Source organism: Berghia stephanieae, chromosome 1 (genome assembly GCF_034508935.2).
Source record: "Berghia stephanieae isolate SIO BIC M18660-M18661 chromosome 1, UCSD_Bste_1.3, whole genome shotgun sequence".
NCBI classification, from domain to species: Eukaryota; Metazoa; Mollusca; class Gastropoda; order Nudibranchia; family Aeolidiidae; genus Berghia; species Berghia stephanieae.
In genome coordinates, this window is record NC_088360.1 from 38,959,827 (window position 1) to 38,972,326 (window position 12,500).

The 12,500-nt window shown below is 37.2% G+C and overlaps 2 protein-coding genes across 2 annotated transcripts in view; both read right to left on the minus strand.

Annotated features, from left to right (window-relative positions):
- LOC144974063 (uncharacterized) overlaps positions 1 to 12,500 on the minus strand; it is a 155,695-nt gene that overhangs the window by 102,407 nt on the left and 40,788 nt on the right. The window lies entirely within an intron of this gene.
- Positions 7,460 to 10,440, minus strand: LOC144963466 (uncharacterized). The gene is made up of 2 exons (XM_078897547.1): positions 9,646 to 10,440; positions 7,460 to 7,911 (listed from the first exon to the last, which is right to left on the minus strand). Exons 1-2 carry the CDS (start codon positions 10,046 to 10,048, stop codon positions 7,460 to 7,462), a joined length of 855 nt encoding a protein of 284 aa, XP_078753673.1. The 5' UTR covers positions 10,049 to 10,440.

Here is a 12,500-nt window from a genome sequence, read left to right on the forward strand (position 1 = left end):
TCAACCGTCTCCTTTTATTTACATACACACCAGAACATTATGCGTTTGAATCGGTTGTGCTGGCGCATTGTGATATCCAGCTCCTGTCGCTTTATTTTCACTCGTGTTAACTACACGAACACGACCATTTTAATCATTGCGTTTACCCCATGTTAAACATTGCTGTCCGCCAATCTGAGAAATATTTTTTTAAAACAAGCAACCCCCCCCCCCCCCCCCCCCCCCCAAAAAAAAAAAAACCCCACAAAACAACAAACAAACAAAACAAGCCCAATAGCGATAGCAACAACACGTTTTTAAAATTCAAACAAGATGTCGGATGTCAACAGGGATCACCCATGTTGTCCAAGGTGAGCAAACTTTAATAATCTTACCCAAAGGGACAAAAAAAAAAGGGAAAATGCCTGAAGCGGTGCTCAAACCTGGACCTTTCGGCTCAGAGTGCAGTGCCTTAACCACTCGGCCACCACTTCGCCTTATATTATATATTAAGGGGAGTGGGGGGGGGGGGGGGGGGGAGCGACACTAAAAATGATTAATTTTGACCCATTTTGCTAAGATTAGATTTTGGTGGGATGTTGTCATGTGACCATTTGTCTGCATAAAAACTTGCACGAGAACTTCATCTTCAGTTTTTTTCTACTCAAAATAACGTATTTTGTGACCCATAGTATGGTTAAATCCTGCCCATTTTTAGTTTCAGTGGACTGATTTCATGAAAGAATATCAAATAGTCTTTATAACTAAGTAAAGGCAAAAACATATTAATGAAAAGTAAAAACTCTCCTCTATCTTCAACAACCAATCACTTTGTTCTTAATTATGTCATGTGGTCACAATCCAATCAGAGAGCGAGAGGAGAGTTTTTCCCTAAACTCGTTTACTTTGACTTTTAAATGCGTTTTTCTCAAATCTCCTCCCTCAGTTTTGAACCAATCTTCTTCAAACTTTCTACAAATGAATGTCATACAAATACGCATACTTCTAGGAGCAGGATTAAAAAAAAAATATATTAATTTATGAGTAATTTGAAATTATGTAACTTTTTTCAAGGGGAAAAATCAAGTAATAAGTTTGAACTTAATTTTTAAAGTTTCTAATTAAAAAATTAAAAATCGGGGTTCTAGAGCCTCTTTATTTTCCCTTTTTCTACCTCTGGACAAAATATTATGGCAATGGGTTGATAAACAAAAAAGCCTTTGACTTTTTAAGATTTGTTGTTTATTTTCCAATATGGCGTCGTTTCCATAGCAACGGGCAACTTTTTCTCGAAAATAATTATATGCAATCATCCTTCCCAAACATATACATTATGACTGTGCATAGAAGTTTAGGATATTTCATCAAATAAAATAAAAATGACCCTTTAGTGTCGCCCCCCTCCCCCCCCCCCCCCCTTTAAGCTAATACAAGAGACGGTTGATCACATATTATGCGGTAATAGGGTTCAACAGTCGTGACGTCACTTCCCTCGTTATGACGCATAGTAACTTAGTAACTGGTTCTAAATTATCGGAACAATGGCGGATGCCCTTATGAAATACTTCTCCGACGAGCATACAATCGTATCCGGAGGAGAAAAACATCATAAATCTGATCATGTTTTGACTTTTATACATTCTGATCACAGGACATGTGAAAAAGTTCTAGCCAACATGAAGAATAAAAAGTACCGATTTTCTTTGTTTAGAGCCAAGCTGCTGGTTGCTGGGCGGACCTGACATCACACTATTGAATCCTATTGCTGGTGGATGAAACATCACGACTGAAATCGATCTCTGATTCCTTGACTTAATTGTTGATTATTGGAATAGGGCACAAAAGATTTATGGGGTGGTCTCTCCCATTCATAATAGGGAACAACAGTGTTATGTCAAAAAAACTGGTTCCTATCTCATTGGAAGTGCAAAACTACTCTTCTGGAGGACTCAATACATGCCTTGTGTAACTGATCTTCTGATTTCAGAGTGATGGCATCTTATTTTCTTTGTTAAATATACGCTGGTTCCAAAAAAAAAAAAAGATTGTCTATCTTTGCCTTTTTACGTCATTAGAATCTGCCTATACATCCTGCGACTGAAATATGTATGCCACCTTATCATTAAATATGTAACTTATTAATCATTAAACCCTCGAAGGACTGGTTACATACACACTTCAAATAATTTTGGAAGATGAAAACTAGTGGATGTGATGTCACGACTTTTCTTCCCTATTCTGAAAATAAAATTAGCCAGAAAACTTTACTTTCAATTTTGGATCGATTAAAATGACCACAACAAACAACAACTTTCAAACCTGGGACTTCATTGAAGACTTCCTCGAAATCTGATATTTGAGAGTTTTTGACAAGATGAGGGTCATTTTGATCCACCAATATTTGAAAAACGAATTTTCTGGCCAAAATGTTTTAAAATGTGGTGGTGTTTTATTTTAGAGTAAGACAGTATTGTGGTTCACCGCATTAATCTGGTATTAGAATGAAGAGAATTGAGTTTCATGTCAAAACAATCAGCATGAGGAAATTTAATTTATTCAAGAAAAAAAAATCCTCTCTATCTCTCCCCCCCCCCTCTCTCTCTCTCTCTCTCTCTCTCTCTCTCACTCTCTCTCTCTTCTCTCTATCTATCTATCTCTATCCATCTATCTATCCCTATCACTCTCTCTCTCTCTCTCTCACATACACATACACACACACACACACACACACACACACACACACACACAAACAGCATTATGATAATCGGTGATGAATAAGTTTTTAATTGTTATATTTTTGATTATTTATGATGTACGATGATCATAATTATGATGATCATATTAAGGTATTTTTGACCGGAACCTTTCTTGTTTATATTTTCACGGGGTATCTAAAGGCTTTTGACCTAAAAGCAACCTTTACTATGATATGCTATGTCCTTTGTTCCCCTGTGTCATTGACTCAACGAGTACCTGCCATGGCCGACTAGAGTCGTACTATAGTTACGTCATGGTACCTGCCATAAGCCTGATAACCTCGAGTTTGAATACGCATTACTCTGATGCCACAAGACCTGAAAGAAAAGAGCAAGCAAGCGCTCCCGACATCGGCATGGGACACGATCAGAGTAAATCATTAACTCACTCAATCCTAGAGATTTTTGTTACTTTTCAATACTGGAACAATATGTATTATAAAATGAGCAGTTGCATAGATAGTTATATTCAACTATCATTAACATGTAAAAGTTAAAAAGATTAACTTTGATATTACGCCTATAATTTGTCTCAGAAAAAAAAATGTAATAAATAGGCATGGGTATAAGTAACCCGGGTAAACTACCGATATAGTCGGTGTTAGGGTTGAGTGAGTTAAAGCAAATAGGCCTGTCTGTAAAGCAAACGCGAGTAATCAAAACGGAAAGGAAACAAAACTAGGTTGAGATGGAATTAAAACCAAGTTCGCTTAATTTATGGCACCTGGATGCTTTTAATTGTGTTAGAACAGAAACCAATCAATTATGATGATCTGTTTCAGACTTTTGTAGTGAGTACTGAATACGCTCCGGTTACTGGACGAGAGAGCCGAGTTGTTAAGACATTGAATTTGCACTCGGAGATCCCGAGTTCGAGTCCAGCTGTTGGCAATTCTCTTTAATCATTGAGAAAGAATTTAGACCTTATTTGTCATTTTATGGCGTTAAACACCCAATGACAACTTTCCCTGTGAGATAAATAAAGGGAGTTTTATATATTCTTAACTTTATATGAGGAACAGTCTAAATCAAGTTTTTGCGCGGGAATACATGAAATTAAAAAAACAAAACATACAAGATGTATTCAAACCATAAACTCCAGCGAGTTTGTCTGAAGTTTGGCCAAGACACCAGCGAAGAGTTTGTTTCCAAAGTGAGACATAAGTCAAATTCCTGTTTTGAGATATTTGACATTTAAATTTTTGACCAGTAGACAACGCAGATTACATAATTTGATTAATTGAAACAGTTATCCTCTTGCTCAACATCAGAACATAATTTTTTTTTTAAATCTATCTTTTTTTAAAATGTACTTTGTTATGATTTATAATTTCACTTTTTCTCCAAAATGAGACATATCCACCCAACAGATTTGTGCCAAAGTGAGACATATCCAATTTTGATCAAAATGGATGTAGTCACTCTCAAGATGTTGGTGTAAGTAAGACAGAAATACAGATTTACACCCAAGCAAAGTATGTGCTATAAGCCTACACACTAATGGCAACTCTCAGTATTCTTGATGCCTTGGGGCAGACACAGAAGTTTCTTCTCTAACCAAAGAATGCAAGCTAAGCTATTTGATCATTAGATGAAATCTACTCTCATGACAGTGGTAAAGCAGCCATAGGAAATATGGGGCAACAAAAAATTGCTTATTGGCAAAAGATAGCGACAAAATATAAATTACTTGTCAGGGCTAAATTGGTCATCCTGGTTTGACACAGCATAGCATAGGTTTTTTTTTTCTGGACCCTTGTCAGTCTGGAGTCAGCAAATGGTTAGATGGATCTAATCCAGCAATTTGTACTCTACCATAGACTAGAGTCCTGGCTAAATGATAGCAAGCAATTTATGCTGTTAAGTTCCCTCTACAAGAAGAGGGAGGAAATTGTTTTTGTTTTGGAATGTTTAACAGCGCTTGCAACACTCTTAAGTCCTATAAGCGCCAGGGCTTTGTAATATTCAACAAAAGTCCTATCAAGAGCCAAGAAATGCCACAAAATCGTCTGATATAGCACAGAACAGCAAGATGGTAGTGATAGATCAGGGAGAAAAGGAGGGCCTACCAGTAGCACCCAACCAACTCCCGCAGACTAGTTTCGATAACCAGTTTAAGTACAGTCACTGGATGAAAATTAACCCAAGACCAATCATAAACATACGTATTGTAGTTAATTGTTCCATATTGCTCTAGGAAATTTAACCCACAAACTGTGAACTGTGAGGGCCAATTTCAAGTCGACCTAACGTACGACTGTTGTCAGGATATGACTGTCGGTTCCATCAAGAGATCAGTAACTGCGATGCGACTTGAGTTTCTGGAGAAGCTCAAGTCGCATCGCAGTCACTCTCACAGAAAGCGATGGAAACAGCAGTCATATCCTAACAGTTGCAATGCTTCCTACCCCTTCAGTCATAAGCACCAGGGTACTTGTTAGGTTATGAATGTTTAATGGGTACTGGCTCTTTAGGTCATAAGCGCCAGGGAAAAAGTAGGTGAATAGTAACACAATTTACTAGAAATAGAAAGACGAAACCTGTGCAAGGCCTCACAAAAGCCCAGACTCCTGGTTATAACTCTGTTGGGAGTCTACCAAAGTAATATAGCCAGCAGTCAATTAAATGCAAAGGAAGTTGATTAAGCTGAAAATACAACATACACTAACAGTAAATCCACTTACACTCCTCTTAATATTAAGATACAGAAGGGTATAAATGAGAACACCAATGTAAGTTTCCTCTTCAGCATAAGCATTCTCTATTGCATAATGCAGTCACAAGACAATGTGCATGAAAAGAAAACAAAAATAACTCAAAAATATATTTTATAAATTTAATGACATCAAAACATTTGAAACAGATAAAAAACATGTCAAAGTCCACATCAACTACATGATGGGGAAAATCAAACCAAAGTAAAAAAAATAATCCTACTGAAAATTAAAAATGATACAATATCAAACGTGTGGTACTTGCAAAAAATACGGGACTTCTCAAACAAAACCCCTGAACATCCCCCCCCCCCCCCCCACCCATAAAAAAAAATGTTAAGCAGAAAACATGACTACACATCCAAACCACTTTTTAAAATAGAAAAGAGCCAAAAAATCCCTGCCTTCATGCAAATAAGGAGAAAAGCAGTTCCATTGCCAGTAAGCTGAATTAAAACTGGGGTGTAACAAAAGCTCAGCTTAAAGTTAAATAAGCAACAAAAAATGTATGAATTCTAAGTCCAACAGTAAATAGACAATTTATGAAAGATGCGAAACTTTAGGGAATAAAAACTGATTGAAAAAAAAATACTATGCTAAATACCCCCCCCCCCCCCCCCCCCCAAAAAAAAAAAAAAAAAAAACTCTAGAAAACAAAACTGATGGATTAATTAAATTTAAAAGAATAGCCTGGTGTCAACAGCAATTAAAAAAAGGGAACGTAATTCAAAACCCAAAATTTTCGTGCTGATAAATTCACGTGTTGTTGAGGATAGCTAACTCTCAACATGCGCATGTGAGACTTTGGGTGTCGAATAACCTGGTGAAAAGATACACCTGAGTTTCGGGTGTCGAATAGCAATCCATTAAAAAAAAAGACCTTCTGTCAATCCACAGAGAGGGACATAATCACAAGATTTAAGTATGTAGTCAGACAGGTAGGCATTAAATGTATGAAATATGACAAAAATACCCAAAGGAAAACTTAAGCCAACCAAAACTGATTGAATAATTAAATGGTCTGGTGTAAACAGCCATTAAAAAAAACACCATACAGGACACAAAGCATAAGACTCATAAAAACAATGGATATGGAAAAGGGAATAAAAAATTATATAAACACAGTAAATCTAATCTTCATCAGATTCTGGATCCTCTGTAACAGAAGTTGATAGGAGCCAACTATCATACTGTGCCCTGACATCATTACTGACACCAAGACTGTCCAATAAATTGCAAACGTCCGTCTTCTTTTCTTCTTTCACACAAGAAATATCTCCAATCACCTCAGGGACAAAGTCAACCCAACGCTTCCCCTTCTTCAGAATCGAATGTTCACAAAATGGTCCCTCATACACTGACTTAAAGCCAACTTTATCATTGTTAAATTGTAACACCCTGGCATCACTCACTCTGAAGCCCTTTTGAGTCTTTAAAAACGACGCCACTTCTTTTTTATAGTCCTTCACAAACCAATCCTTTCCATACTGAAAAACAGTGCCATGTCTTTTTAAGATGTCAATGTATTCGGATGGCAGCAAAATAAGAGCTTTTTTCCTGATGTCCTGCTCAATACGTCCGAATACCCTGTCAGCTGGCAGATAACTGTGGCCACGAATTGGAAAAAAATATTGAATAGAACTATTTGGAATATGTCGTTTCCTGAATGAGTGCAGCATCGACACCATACTGAAATTTTTGTTTTGTCCAAAACACGAGTCAGAAAATAATCTGACTTTCCTGCCCTGAAAGCTTTCACCGAAACCAGTTAAAGCATGCTCAACTGCGGATGCAATGACATTTGAGTCTTTTTTATTCTGTGTCTCCATCCACGTATAAAGGAAAACATTCCTTAATGGAACAGACTGTCCTCGTCCTTCATGACGCACGACAGCAAAAACATACATATATAGCTGACGTGAATAATACGCCTGTCCAATTGAAGTTTTAGGAGAACAAGGTTCTCCATTACATCAAAACATAGTGTTAATGAATCGTCAACGTTGTCCATTAAGTCATAAAATTTCCTGGCACGTCGCCTATGAAGCAAAAAAGCGACTGCCTTTGCTCGCTTTTGTGCTTCAGGTAAATCTTGGCGCAACTGAATCCGGAATCGCAGACAATCACTGCATATATCCTTGGCCGGTGCCCAAAAGCCAGATTGAATCGATGCAAAAATATTGAATAATATAAGGCATAGGAAGCCTGTCGATGATTCTGCTCATTAAAGAGTTGGCGCATCTTGGCAACATTCATGTCACTGGGTAGATACTTCCGTCCAGGAGCTCCACGACACGCATAATGGCTGGCTCTGCACGTGAATGTTTCAATATGAGAAACGATTGACTCTTTAAACTCAACCATCTCTGGGGTTTGTCTGCTGCCACCGCGACGCTCTTTTCTCGGTGCGCCTTCCTTAAGGAAATTATTTGCAAGACGACTGAGACGATCCTTCTTGACATCTGTAAGGATATAAAAAATAGAGGAAAGATGTTACATTGAGATAAAGGGGTATATGAAGAAAGTATCAAGCAAGAGAAATTATGTTATAGATGCCTACACACACAAGCTTCAATCCCCCACAACTTTTCCTTAGACACGAATAATAAAATCAAAATTCAAAACAGAAAAAGCATTTTAAAAATCTAGCTTGTGAGAACAAAAAAAAGTAAACAATAAAAAAAAAAGACAATAACAAACGACTAAAACCACAGATAGGTAGTAAACCAATGAACTATGAGATGATGGATTGCGCCACGGGGCTGCAGAAACTTAAGTGAAAATTAAATTAGGTACTCATTTACTGTAAAGACACCCTCCCCCCCCCCCCCCCCCCCCCCCCCCCCAAGCAGCCTCCTTAAGCTGTATGCCAATTGTGAAGGGAATTTTAATTAAGTTAAGGATAAGCTATTGTGTCCCCTCAAATCTTCATGCAATATGGCACACATGCTACCTTCCTTAAATGTGTGTCTATCTTTATACTTTATTATGAAAAAAAATGGCGACTTTTAGAAAAATAAACAATTTTTGACTTCACAATGACCTCTCAAAAGCTTTTTTAATAGCTTTGTCAATGCTCTTTAATCATAGAGCTGTGAGCGCTTATTTCATTCTGACTACAATCTCAACGTTAGTCACAATACGACTGTAGTTTCCATCGCTTTCTGCATAGTGTTGCGGTCTCTGATCGTCGCTCCACGATTTTATTTCTGGTTGTCTCTCCTCGACATCATTTCTTTAATTTATTAGCAAAACGTGCTGTTTAATTTTTGTCCGCAATTTGTAACAAATTTTTAACAAGTAATCCTAAATTTGTTACCAGTTATTACCTTGAAAACTGTAGCATCATGAAAACATTAAGACTATTACTATTAGCACTTCATTTTTGTTAACAAAATCTTTATCTACTACTATTACTATTATGAACATGATTCTTCTTCATATCAGTGGTCCAAACTACACAAGGTGAGATATAAAAATAAATATTCATTCATGCCACGTGGTGTGAATGTCCACTCACAACAGCAATAAAAAAGTATACCCCCCCCCCCCCCCCATACCATGAAATGATTTTTATGGTATTTTATAGATAGAATGCGCTTGGCCAAGGAGTTCACAACATTGCCATCCGGAAGTATAACGGACCAACACACAAACTCTGTGTAACCATGAACTTTTATAGTCTGGTTAATACAGTTTAGTGAGAACAACTCACAAACGCGGATGGCAAAAACAATAACAAAGGCCCGAGTGACGTCATCTGCATACTATCTATAAACAATGCACTCATCTCGATGGCAGGACTTAGTACTCACCTTCCTACATTACATGGCTTTACTCTATGTTCATTATAAATAATGAAGACGTTACCATGTCCTAAGCTCTATTTAATTTTCTTTCTACTTTCACTTTAACTTAGACTAAGTCTAAGTGATCAATACGAAAATAGCGTAATCATTATCATAACATAAATAGTGATGCACTAGGCAATAAATCAGCAAAAAGAATAATTAAAACAGTGGAACAGAAGAAAGAGTGGGCACTAGATCCAAGTTGAGTGAGAACAAAGAAAAATAGGTTAGAGTTGAGTTAGAGTGTTTGATGTTGGATACGGATCAAAGTCAAAGTAAGAAAACTGAATGAGAGAGCCTTTGCAATTCGATAATATTATAATAAAAAAGGAAATGACAACTTACTGAGGATGGACATGAAGGATGCTTTGCATACAGGCAATCTCCCGCTTGTTGAGGTGACCACATTGTATTTGATGGTAACATCACGGCCTCTTTTCCTCTCTGTTTCATCGATCCTGGCCCTTGAAGGAGCTGACACGTCCATCAAGGATATCAACATGCTGTTTTGGTCAGCATGGCTGCTCTGGGAGCAAAATGTCTCGAACATTTGGACGAGTGACTCTGGCTTCAGCTGATCTGCACAACACAAAGGAGTTGAAACGTGGTTGCAAGAAACAGTCGGAATGTAGCCTCCATTGGCCCGTCTCATCTTGCCTACTGTCTTGTATGCCCTAGCTGTTTCTTTCCTTTTCCTCCCTCGGTCTGTCCGCTGTGCAGTTTCGTTTATGTTATCAAAAACTTCCATTGTCTCTCAAAATTGAATAGTCGAAGCGGTTAAAAATGTATGTTAATGGTGTTAGCGGTACGAAGTTGAACGAGTGAATGGTTATCTACGGTCTACGCCAATGGGCGCATCCATGATACCAGTTCCGAGCCAAAAACATAACGAATTACGACTGGTCAATATTAACACCATTCACGGTCTTTGATTGGCTCTGGTTATGTCTCATTTTGGAATAAAACATTGCAGTCCTATATCTCGTTTTGGAAAAAAAGTAGAATTAAATACACGTTTAATTAAAGTTATGTCGCGATTTGGACGGAAATATTTTTGAAAGGGCAAAGCTTTATCACCCATGAAGTGAATCTGAGCCGCTTCTCTCAATCCCTGAAAATGGCGTATGTCGCATTTTGGAAAAAAACTCTTCATATGTTTCGCGAAATATAAACCTAGATAAACGCCCACTCAATGAGTTTGCTGCCTATGAAAATCGACTGTTGGAGGACGCAGTTTGAACCTGAGACACATCGATTCTGATACGACCGGAGAGAAATTAAGACGTAGACTGGAGAGAATCCCCTTTGCAAATCACCACCTAACAACATGAATTTGGACAGACCGTCAAATAGGACAATGCTTTGACAACTTCTATTGAAACGAAATATGGTGCACGGACAAGGAAAGAAGGAATAATTAGAAATGATCAACTTTGTTTGTTTTTATCTTAACTTTGGATATCCCGATAGCTGAATTGGTAGAGCAATCGCTTCAAATGCATTGTAGCTGGGGTCATAGATCTGGTGGAAAGTACTTTGCGCTAGACGAGTGTACTGTCCAAGGGACAGCAAGCAATTGTGTCATTTTCACGCCAGGAATATTTTTACCCTAATTTTACCGACTTACTGGTCCTGATTATTGTTAGCTACTAGTTCAAAGATATTCGTGAGCCATTCACTATTTTTCAGTACAGTAACAAAAACTCTTGTTTTTATATTTGTTTACAAAACATTTATTTCAAACCCCAAGCAATATAGATGTCTCAGGTCTTAGGTTTGAGACCTTTTGGCAAGTTGGGGGTCATTATAGGCTTAATGAAATGATCGAATTTTGAAGTTTAGGTTTTCTGACCACACAGGAAAAAATGTATTTTGTCACTGTATCCATATACAGTAATGAGATTTTGTTGTTGTTGTTGCTGATATTGTTGTTGTTGTTGTTGTTGTTGCTGTTGTTGTTGTTGTTGTTTTTGTTGGGCTTATTTTTGTTCTTGTTGTTGTTTTTGTTCTGGTGTTGTTGTTGTTTTTGTTGTTGTTTTTGTTCTTGATGTTGTAGTCGTCATCGTTGCTGTTGTTGTCGTTTTTGTAATTTTGTAGCTTGTTGATGCTCGTTGTTGTTTTTGGTTGCTGTTGTTATTTTTGCTTGTTTATGTTATTATTGATGATTGGTTTTGTTGGCTCTTGGTGTCATTTACCGTTGCTGTTGTTGTTGTTGTTGTTGTTGTTGCTTTATTTGATGGTGGTTTTATTGCCGGGGTTATATCATTGTAATGTTGATGATGTTGTTGTTGTTGTTGTTATTTATGCCACTCATTGTGGTTATGTGTAGTTCCTGATGTGAAGTGTAGGCGTATTGTTTTCATAGGGATGGATGGTGGTTACGGGTATGTCTGTAGTATGATGTAGTGTTGAAGGTAGACGTGACATTTAAAACCCACATCTTGTGAAGGAAAATCCCTGTGTTTTTTGTTTTTTACCTTTCAGATAGGCTAGATGATCTCCAACCCTGTGTAAGCTAACACATTTCTCTACTTGACACACATTCAGTGTTGGTCGTCTCTGAATGTTTGACTATGTAAATATTAGAATAATTGATTGAAACTAGCGAAAATGTATAAGACGTGGGTGATAAGAGAAAATTTAAGCTGTAATGTAGATACGCTCATTTTCGTATCGTTGCTGACGCTAAGAGAATAGAAATCAATGCATTTTAAATAACTACCTATAGAAATATAGCCACAATACTTTAGCGGTTTAGCGGTAATCCAGGAGAGAGAGAGAGAGAGAGAGAGAGAGAGAGAGAGAGAGAGAGAGAGAGAGAGAGAGAGAGAGAGAGAGAGAGAGATCAATGCAGTATAAAAGATGTCAACCGGAAATGCTATAAATATAATTTTAAGCCAGGAATTTTTGATTGAATAATTTTTTAAAATCCACAAAACTGAGATTGAAATGTCAAAATATCAACAATAATACGCTTTATGAAAACATGAAATTAAGATTGATAATCATAATATCACCATGCCGATTATTTGAATTTCACTAATTATCTGGTAAGAATTTTGTTGCCAAAAGTACAAAGGCTGAAATAAAACAATCTGACAACTCAACTCTTAACTCAGCAAAAACCAAACGGCTAGCATGGTTCATATTACTCATTAAGAATAAATTTTATGTCAACGTGACAAATTAAAGAGCCGCAA